Source organism: Patagioenas fasciata, chromosome 11 (assembly GCF_037038585.1).
Source record: "Patagioenas fasciata isolate bPatFas1 chromosome 11, bPatFas1.hap1, whole genome shotgun sequence".
Classification (NCBI taxonomy): domain Eukaryota; kingdom Metazoa; phylum Chordata; class Aves; order Columbiformes; family Columbidae; genus Patagioenas; species Patagioenas fasciata.
Window position 1 is genome coordinate 3,510,347 of NC_092530.1, and position 10,793 is coordinate 3,521,139.

At 52.1% G+C, this 10,793-nt stretch overlaps 1 protein-coding gene across 1 annotated transcript; it reads right to left on the reverse strand.

Annotated features, from left to right (window-relative positions):
- Positions 1–4,224: 4,224 nt before the first annotated feature.
- On the reverse strand, positions 4,225–5,253 carry LOC136106474 (olfactory receptor 14A16-like). The gene has a single exon (XM_065846808.1). It carries the CDS (start codon positions 5,251–5,253, stop codon positions 4,225–4,227), a length of 1,029 nt encoding a protein of 342 aa, XP_065702880.1.
- Positions 5,254–10,793: the final 5,540 nt, after the last annotated feature.

Consider the following 10,793-nt stretch of genomic DNA (forward strand, 5'->3'; position numbering starts at 1 on the left):
TGTTCTCACCCCAGTGTGTCCCCACCTGTGCTGCTGTCTCTCCATCCTCACCAGCTGTTCCTGGAAACACAAAGTCATGGCTGATCCAGAGTTCTTCTGAATGACCACAGCACTGTGCTCAGAATGACATTTCTCTATCCTGAGCTCCACTCTGGACCTCCAGAGCTGCAGTTTCTGATGGTTTTCCTTTCTCATGCTGTTTTCCTCTACCGTCTTGTAAAGAGATTTTCAAGATTCCTGAAGCTACTACTACCCTTTCTTGTCATGGTTTTACCACAACCACCAACCAAGACCATGAGAGCTGCTCACATCCTGCTCCCAGTGCCCAAGTGGGATAAGGGAGAGAACTGAAAGGGAAGGGAGAAACTTGTGGGTTTAGGAAAAAAAAAAAAAAGAAAAAAAGAAAGAAAACAGTGAAAATTATACACTACAAATAATAATATACTAAAATATACATAAAGTAAAATATATGATTCTCAGTGCAATCCCCCACGTAACTCCAGTTGTGCTGAACAGACAGCCCAAAAGAAGAGAGCACCCTGGTCCTGAACAACTGATCCCAGCAAGAGAAAGTACAAGTGCAAAAGGCAGAGAGGCCCAAGGGCCAACTGCAAAGCAGAAAAACATCATAAAGCGGAACTAACACTGAACTCCCAATAGAATGGAACTTCCAAACAGAGCCAACCAAAGTAGCCGGCAAACCAAAACTAACTGGCTGGAAAAGGCATCTCCAGCTTTATAGTGAGCATGACACCAATGGTAAAGAATAGCTCGTTATTGACCTGGATGTCAGTCAAGGTGCTGTCCTGTCTGTGCCCCTTCCTGCCAATTTGCACCTGCAGCTGGACTCCAGAGAAGTCCTTGGTTTCACTGACAATAGTCCAGGTAAATTAAATAGAAATAGATAAATTAAATTAAGAAAATATACTCAGTGCTATCCCCCGTGTAACTCCAGTCACACGGAACAGCCAGTCCTGCAGAAGGGAGCACCTTGGTCCTGAGCAGCCCATCCCAGCAAGAGAGAGCAAAAGGGCAACAGGCAGAAAGGCCCAAAGGCCAACTGCAGAATGGCAGAACCGCAAAAGGCCGAACTGACATCGAACTCCTGACAGAATGAAACTTGTGAATGGAACAACCAAAACAGCTGGAAAACCCAGAGTAACGGATGTAACAAGCCCTAAAAGCTGGCTCCAGCTTTAGACTGAGCATGACGCTAACCATAGGGAATATTTCATTGATCAGCCTGCATGTCAATCCAGGTGCTGTCCTGTCTGTGTCCCCTCCTGCCAATCTGCATCTGCAGCTGGATGGCCAAAGAAGTCCTTGGTTTCCCTGACAACAGCCAAGATCTCAGTGAGTTCTGACATTCCTTTCATAGCAAATGGAAAACACTGTAAAGCTGCTAAAATGAAAAATGAACTCTATCCCAGGGAAGAAACAGCGCTGTCTCACTATTCTCATAGCAAATCTAAACAAAAGACTGTACTGGATGTGAAGGAAAATGCATGAATAATATTAACTCAGTTTCAGTAAAAACAGCACATTTCCTCAGCCTCCTCTTCACCAGGCTAAAGAAGTTTGGGTCTCTCAACATCTCCACACACGACCCAGACTTTCTGTGGCCACACAACAGCTCCTCCCTGTTCCTCCAAAATGGGGAACCTCACACTGGGACACACCGCTCCAGATGTGACCACACCAGTGCTGAGTCACGATGGACAATAACTGCCCTTGTCTGGGTGCCCACGCTCCTCCCAGTGCAGCCCAATGTGCTCATGGGCATATTCCTGTTTAGCACCACTGAGAACTGGCTGAACATCCAGGCTCAGAGGGCTGTGAGCAGTGGCACAAAGCACAGCAGGAGGTACCATGAGGAGCACTAAAGGACATCATATCCCTACCCAAACTCTCCTCCTACAGGTGTCACTTGGGTCCCTGGAACCACCTCAGTGACAAGGGGGAGAGCACTGCCTGTATGGGGTGGAGGAGATGGGGTCTGGAATGAGGGTCCTGGGGCAGTTTCTCGTGGTTGTTCACGCAGTGACAAGCTGGGCTGGATATTTGGAGAGAGGAACACTTTCTAGGGGCCTCCAAAGGGCATGGGGATGGTCTACGGTTTCTTGCATGGTGCCTTTTCTGGTGGAGATCGCAGAGGCTGCCAGCCCTTTAGAGGACCCAGGACAGGCCTTGTCCTTCCTCTGGTCACAGCTGGACCCCAGTTCTGCAGCTCAGAACCAGCTCAGGAGCCTTGTCTAGGGGTGACTTTCGGGGTAAGGTTGACAAGAGGGGTGCATAAGTTTGTCTTCAGGACATGTGATGAGCACCAGGACTGAAGTACCAGAGCAAAATGATGTGGCTTCTGGGTGAATAGTTTCTTCAGTGCAAGACCTGACACAGGGTCCCAGACTTGCTCTCCATGCCACCCTTCACGAGGGATGATGCACTAAGAGATGGCAAGTGGGGGACACCAATCCTTCTCCAACTACTTCCCAGGCCTGGTGAAGCACCAGGACAGCAAGGACTTCTGGTCCTGCACCCTGAACTCTGGGTATAATCTTGGGGCAGCTGAACACCAGCATTTTTCTCTCCAAGGTCATTTCCAGCCCAGGTCAGCTCCTGTGTGATCTCCCCCATCCCTCCTCTGATCTGCCCTGGAGCTCCTGGCCCCTTCCCTGCGCTCCCCACAGGGCCTCAAACTGGCAGTGATGCTCTGCAGAACAGGTTGGCTGCAGAACCATGGGGTGACTGCAGACTGGTTGTGCTGCTCAGTGAGGGACACGGATGCAGCTCGATGGGCTGCACTGTCACTGAGCTCTTTCCCAGGGATCTAAAGCTCTCAAATGGGTTCAGAGCATTTCTTGGGACTCATTGGATTTTCCACTCATTTCTGTTCAGCAGTCCTTTCCTTGTCCTTCAAGTGCCTAGAGATTGGTGCAGGAAGACGTGGCACATCTTCTGCCATTCCCTCGGTTTGTCTCACTGTCATAGAGAGAAGAGCTCAGCCCTGCCCCTCCTGCTCCCTTGCTGAGGAACCTGCAGCCCCATGAGCTCTGTCCTCAGTCTCCTCTGCTCCAGCTAAGCAAACCCAGAGACTTCAGCCACTCCTCATACGGCTTCCCCACGAAACCCTTCACCAAATTTGCAGCCTCTTCTGGACACTCTCCAGTAGCTTTATCTCCTGAGGTCAGCCCAGCGCAGAGCAGAGCGGGACAATCCACCCCCCCCTGCTCGGCTGCCCTGCCCGGCTGGCTGTGCTGTGCTGGATGCACCAGGACACGGTTCCCTCTTGGTTCCAAGGACACTGGTAGCTCTTGTTCAATTTCTGTTGACCAGAACTCCCAGATCCCTCTCTGCAGAGCTGCTCTCTAGCATCTCGTCCCCCAGCCTGTATGTACCGTAGGGACAAAGTACCTCTCTGAACTGGGGTGACAGATCTGGGCTAGAGGGATTAGTCCATGATGATTAGGGCAGATTTGATGGGGTGACCAGTGCACAGGGGCACAGCCCAGCCCCTGCTCTGCTGGTCCTGCAGGTCTCTGGCAGGAGGCCTGGCTGTGAGAGGACACTGCTGTGTGCCAGCCCTGCACACACACACTGATCAGCTGAACAATGGTGTTTCATCTGTGGGTAACTTTCTTGGGCATGTTCTTGGGAGAAGAACCTAGGGAGAAGAACTTTCAGGCCCTACCCATAGGAGATCACTTTTCTTTATAGAAGTACTGTTACAGAGGCCAGCTCTGTCACAGCAGTGCCCATTGCCTGTCCCTGCCTGTGCTCACAGCACTGACACACAGCAGGACGGGGACCAAGCTGCCAGAGCACTCAGGCCTTGCACGAACACAAGTGATGAGCAGGAGAGTGTGGGAGTGGAACCAGAACATCTCTGGAAGACCAAGCACTGGTGCTCCCTGGCAGGGCTGCCATGCTGGACTCTTTTCCCTTCCACCCATGCGCATGGGAACTATCACTGCAGCTCCAGAAAGGTCTTGGAGAAAGAATGTCAGTGAAAATTATTGGTGAAGGATCCTTTATTTTGCTTAAACACAGAGAACATGATTCCACATTGACACAGCCACTCACTGAGAAAAGAAAAGCAGGCAGTGAATTACAAAGGGAATAAAAATATTATCATAAAAAAAACCAAACTCACAAGTAGAGACAAAAAATACTGCGCACAGGATGAACCTGCAATGAGAATGTCTTCTTATGTAGAAGACAGACAGTTTATAGATTCAGAAGAAATCCAGTTGTCAGTTTCCACACGGCATCCTTGAGCTCCTGGTTCCTCATGCTGTAGATGAGGGGGTTCACTGCCGGAGGCACCACCGAGTACAGAACAGACACCACCAGATCCAGGGATGGGGAGGAGATGGACGGGGGCTTCAGGTGGGCAAACACGCCAGTGCTGACAAACAGGGAGACCACGGCCAGGTGAGGGAGGCAGGTGGAAAAGGCTTTGTGCCGTCCCTGCTCAGAGGGGATCCTCAGCACGGCCCTGAAGATCTGCACATAGGACACCACGATGAACACAAAACACCCAAATCCTAAACAGACACTAACCACAAGAAGCCCAGTTTCCCTGAGGTAGGAGTGTGAGCAGGAGAGCTTGAGGATCTGGGGGATTTCACAGAAGAACTGGTCCAGGGCATTGCCCTTGCACAGTGGCAGTGAAAATGTATTGGCCGTGTGCAGCAGAGCATTGAGAAACCCAGTGGCCCAGGCAGCTGCTGCCATGTGGACACAAGCTCTGCTGCCCAGGAGGGTCCCGTAGCGCAGGGGTTTGCAGATGGCAACGTAGCGGTCGTAGGAGATGATGGTGAGAAGAGAATACTCTGCCCCAAACAGGAAACATACAAAGACAACCTGGACAGCACATCCTGCACAGGAAATGACCCTGGAATCCCACAGAGAGTTGGCCATGAATTTGGGGACAGTCATGGAGATGGCGCCCAGGTCGAGGAGGGCGAGGGTGAGCAGGAAGAAGTACATGGGGGTGTGGAGGTGCTGGTCCCAGGCTATGGTGGTGATGATGAGGCCGTTGCCCAGCAGGGCAGCCAGGTAGATGCCCAGGAAGAGCCAGAAGTGCAAGAGCTGCAGCTCCCGTGTGTCTGTGAACGGCAGGAGGAGGAACTGGGTGATGGAGCTGCTGTTGGACATTTGCTGCCTGTGGGCATGAGGACCTGTGCAAGGAGGAAAAGCCAGTGACAAGTTAGGGGAGACTTCTCTGAAGAAAATGAACAGGCTGTTTCTCATGGAAACCCCCCTCAACAATGGAGGGATTTTTCTGCTCATTCTCTCTTTTTACCAAGTGAGAAAAACAGTTCATCACAGTTTAAAATGCAGCTTGGACATCTCGTTTCCATGAACACAGCTCTGGGGCAAAGCCGCCTGAGTTGGTGTCAGAACAAAAACTGACCCACTCTCCCACCCCAACTCCAGAGAGCAAGAGCACCAGGGACAGGTGGAGAAACAGGGAAGAACACTGCAGTGCTACCAGAAAATGAAGCAAGGACAGAGAGGCAGACGGGCATGCTGTGGAACCTTCTCCTTACCCGGCTGTGCTGCTGCCACTCACATAATGACACTGTAGAGCAAGTACTTTTAGCACCTTTTTGTGTTCCACGTTCCAGGAACCCTTCACGTGGAGGTCCAGCTGCTGAGGTGGAGACTCGTGACCTGGACCCCATGGCTTTGGGGCAGAGGCTCTGCTGGGGAACAGAGGAGACCAGGGGTTGCACTGGGAAATGTGTCTGCACTGCAGGGGATGGCAGGGGGGTCCTGAATCCCCTCCCAGGCATTTCTGGTCTATCACCCTCTCCCTGTCCATGCCTGTGCTCCTGCAGCTGTGCCTCTGTCCCTGGGTCTGCTCCCTGTCAGTGTCACAGACCCCGTCCCACCCGCTGTGTGCTCAGCTCTGTCCTGCTCACACCTCCTGGCACTGCCCAGGGGCAGCTCTGTGTGTGCAGGGCCTCAGGAGCAGCTCAGACAAGTCCTAACGAGAACTGGGGTCTCAGTGTCTTCTGCAAAGAGCGAAATAAATCCCCATCTCCCACTGCACACCCAGACAACCAAGAGTGGAAATCTGAAAACACAGAATCCTTCCTTTGCAGTTGTTCCTGTCTTGATGTTGTTGTTCTGAAGGACCCTCTGCCATGTCTGTGGGGTTGATCTGGAGCTGTCAGCAGCCCTGACCCACATAGCACCCACCAACCCCACAAGCTCCCTGCCTGCCCTGGTGAGGGTCGCTCCTTCCACCCACAGCTTCTGCCATGGAATCTCCCAAGCAGGCTGAGCGCTGACCCTGGCAGGCGGCAGAGTCCCTGCCCCAGCACAGCCCTGGGGTGCAGGGACCCTGCTCTGCAGGACAGCCCTGGGCACCCCTGGGGGCTCACCCAGCTTCACAGCTGTTCAACATTGCCTGACAAGAGCCCCGTCCTTACAGATCCCACCAGCTGTGCCTGTGCCAGTTTTAGGAGATGCCTCCAGGAGCTACAGCTGCATTGCCCTGCACCCAGAGACTTACCATGGCAAGGGCTGCAAAGGTTTCTCCTCCAGTGAGCTCTCAGTCATCCTCCCAATCCTGACCACCTTTAATCTCTCTCTGCCTTGCTCGTCTCCCTGAGATCCCCAGGCAGAGCCCTCAGCCCTGCTGCGCTGTGCAGAGGAGCTGATCCTGGGCAGAGCTGTCTCTCTGCAGCGCTGCCGCTTGCCGTGAGCTCCCTCTGTCCCAGGACCCAGACCAGCCCAGCAGCACAGGAGCAGCCCAAGGTGGTTTAATGACCCCTCTGGTGGGTTTGGTGCAGAGTCCATGAATCTCAGACCCTGAGGGCAAGTTGAAGAAGTCAAACTCAGATCTAAACTTCAAAGTTTCTTGTAATATTAATGAATCCCACTGAGGGACACAACTGAGAAACCATCCCCAAGGCAGCTGGGACAGAAAACTTGAAGTAGAACAAAGGGTAAGCAAGTGAAAGGTGGCTCTGATGCTGAGTAAACCTGAATGCGTTTCACTAACCAAAGGGCCAAGCCCTAACCCCCGCACTGGGAAGTCAGATCCTGTCCCTCCCACGTTGTCCTGGGCCCTTCCTGGACAGTGTGATGTGGGGCTGTGCAAGGCCAAGAACAGGACTATGGTCCCACACCTCCCAGGTTCCTGGCTGGGGACAAGGAGGCCATGAGGCCCCTGGGCTGGAAGGACACGGTGTCTCCTCACAGGCATAAGAGGTGGAAACAACAACCATAGCCAAGGGGAGAAGGAGCTGATGTCTGTTGGGGGCTTTCCGCCTCTTTACATCCCTTGGTCATCTCCACGAAAGCCTGTCCTGTGCTGTGGCATCCCCTGCACCTCTTTCCCTGCAGGCTGCAGACATCCCCCCTGCTGCCCCACCTTGCTCTTGTCTGAGCATCTTCCTTCCTTTGCTGAGATCTCTGCAGCCTCCCCAGCGCTGCTGGGCCAAAGCAGCCCAGGTCCCTCAGCATCCCACCGCATGTGCACAAGGTGCTGAACCTGCTTTGGCAGAGCCCTGCACTCTCCAGTTCCTCCCTGCTTCTCCAAACTGGGAAGCCGCACACTGGCACACCCCCGTGTGTGTGGGGTCACAGCAGTGCTGAACCGAATGGGATGAGAACTCCAGGTGTCTGGGTCCCCACGCTCCTCCTCATGCAGCCCCGTGTGCAGCTGCCTTGTTCATGGTGAGCATGCACCACGGGCTTGTGTGGGGACCTTGGAGTGCCCAGGCCCTTCTCCTCAGGGTCACTGCTCAGCGTGTCAGGTCCTGCTCTGTCCTGATGGATGGGGTTATTGTCCCACCCTGATGCAGATTTGGACATTTCTCCTTCTGACAGGCGAGTCCCAGAATTTCTCAGAGTCTGGACTCTCCCTAGACTGAAGCTCCATTTGTTCAGCTGTTAATGTTTATATGCAGATGGGTTAACCTGATAATTGTGTCTCTCCCAACATAACAGCATGAGGAGTTACCGGACACTATAAATTCCAATCTCATGTAGAAACTGTGGGGTCTTGGTGGTCTAGTGCTCATAATGCCAGAGGTCTGGAGTTAGAGGGGAAGTTTCCCTTCATGTGGGAGAGCAGCAGGAAAGTTTGGAGCTCTGCCTGGGGACAGACAATGTCAGCTGAAGGTTGAGGAGTCAGCATGAGAGGTCAGAACAACATGGGCAGTGTTGTGGTGACTGGACATTAGCTACTGACTCACTGGTCATGAAGAGGAATGAGATGAGGCCTCCTTCAGACAAATGAAAGAAGCCTCATGTTTCCAGGGCCGTGTCCTTGTGGCAGACCTGAGATATCCCAATATCTGCAAGGAACCAGCCATCCAGGAGGGGTTGGAGCTCATTGACAACATCTTCCTGACACGGGTGACTGAGGAGTCAGTGAGGTGAGGTGCCCTGTGGGACTTCACACTTACAAACCAGAAAGAGTTGGTCAGGATGGAACAGTCAGGGATGGGAAAGTGGAGCTGAGGCTCCTGGGAGATGATCACAAGGCCAAGAGCAGGATTTCAGGAGAGCAAGCTTTGGCCTGCTGAGGGACCTGCTTGGGTCCTATGGGATATGACCTTGGTGTCTGCAGTGCTTTTCTCTCACATCTCCTCCCTCCTCTCTCCCACCTGCTGTTGTGCAGCATTTTTGACCCTTTCTCAAATACAATATCCCAGAGGTGCTGCCGGCATCACTGAGTGGTTCAGATTTGGCAGGAGTGGGTCCATCTTGGAGCAGCTGAAATCGGCTCTGTCTGACATTGTTCAAACTCCAGTTGTCTTCTCAGAGAGGTGACAACTGTAGCACAGCCACACTCACCCCAGTTCCAAGACTGCCATGTAAACCCAGTACAGGGTGACAGCACGTTGGGTTTTACAAACTGCTGGATCATGGAAAAGATCTTCTGTCAGCAACCTGAGCAAGTCACCAGTCAATGAGCAGGGTCCTAAGGGTAACTGTAATTGCTCTGACAGTCACTGGCCTGGCAAAGCTGCAGGTGCCAACAGTTCAAAGGATCTTGGGCCAACTTCTTAACACAGCTACGTTGTGGGCAACAAGTGTGGTGCTCACCTGGATTGGGAACTGGGAAACAAGGAAGAGATGATGAGGGATGTGAACATCAGTGTCCACCTTGGCTGTCGTGACCAGGAAACAGGGGGTCCCAGGCAGCAGAGGGGGGGAGGAAGGCCAGCAGCAGAGCACAGGTTGGTGGGCTCCAGAGGAGAAGACTTTGACATACTGGGGAATGGTGGGTGAGGTGGTGACATGGAAGTCGGTCTGAAGGGTGATGGAGCTCAGGAAATCTGATAATCCTTACAGGACAGCCTGCTCCAAGCACAACAACGATCTCTTCAATTACCCATTAAAAGAAGCATTTATGTAATGAGACTACCCGTCTGAACTGATGGAGGTCCAGGACACAAAGGCAGCACCCAGGAGGTGGAAACAGGGGAAGCTGCAAAGGAGGAATTTAGAAACCTGGTCGACGTATGTGGGGATGATGCCAAAGCTGCCCTGGACTTGGTACCTGCAGGGGCAGCAAGATGAACTAATACATCTTCCTTACAGCAGAAGAATAGACAGGGGGAACATGGGCCTGCTGCTGAAATTCATAAGAGTAGAATCAGACAGGACTGAGTTTCTTCATGGCTTCCTTGCCTCCATCTTCACCAGCAAGGTCTCCTGGGACTTTGTTCCTGAAGGCAGGAGTCTGGAGAACACCCAGCAGTGGATGGGGCTCAAGTCAGGGGTGACCTGAGGAAACTCAGACACCATTACAGAACAGGAGATGGGTCACTTGGCCAGCTCCATGAACACAAATATAACTGCTCTGTGGCACCTGAGATTCCCAGGAACACTCACGTCTTGGTCCAGAGTTGTGCAATTCCTCTTGAGGTGTCCTGACCTGTCTCCTTGCTCAAATGATGCTTTAGCACCCACTACTCTGATACATTCAGTCTTTATCAGGAATTCTCTAGATCAGTATTTACTGGAGGTTGTTGATACCATTTGTTCTAGAAATGAAGGCTTTGGGAGGGGGACAGAAATATAAGAAATGTGGCTTTATTACTGTTTATCATGGAAATACTCTCTGTTTGGCTGTTCGTGAAATCTCTCTAATCATGCACACCAGACTTGAAGCCTTTAGGAAAATGATGCACAGAGCATTGGCTTGTAAGAGTACTTTCAATGTCAATGAGCCCTCTGCTGCCATGATCCTGAACTGCAGCTACTGAGAGAATGAACAAACCTCTAATGAAGTGAAAGGCAGAAACAAATCCAAGTTTCTGAGGTATGTGGGACCCCATGAAGGGCCATCAGTGACACAGTTGTGAAGAAAACAACCAGTACAGGTCCCTGTCCCTGGAGGTTTGTGAAGGAAAGACTTGGAGACACTTGTTACAGGTGGTGAGGGCCATGTGGAGGTGGCTCTGATGCCATGTCAGCCCTTGATGCTTGTTCATCACCAGAATGACTGAGCCCTGACCCCTGGGACCTGGTAGATTTTTCTCAAATGTCTTCCAAGGCTTTTCCTGTGGTCATTGTGAATGTTTTGTGTTTTGGGGGTGGGTTTTATGTCAAGTGTTGTTGCTTTAACTGCAAGGCTCTGGTTTTCTGTGGGGCTGGAAATGCCTGTGAGCTCCTCACAACTCATCCAGCTTCTTTCATACACCCAGCAGTGGTCACCAATCACCTGAGCTGTCCCAGTCCCACACATGCTTGAATTCTCTCTTTGGATCCACACCCCATCACTCCAGGAGGTTCATGCATCCATCAGGCTCATGAGGACCATC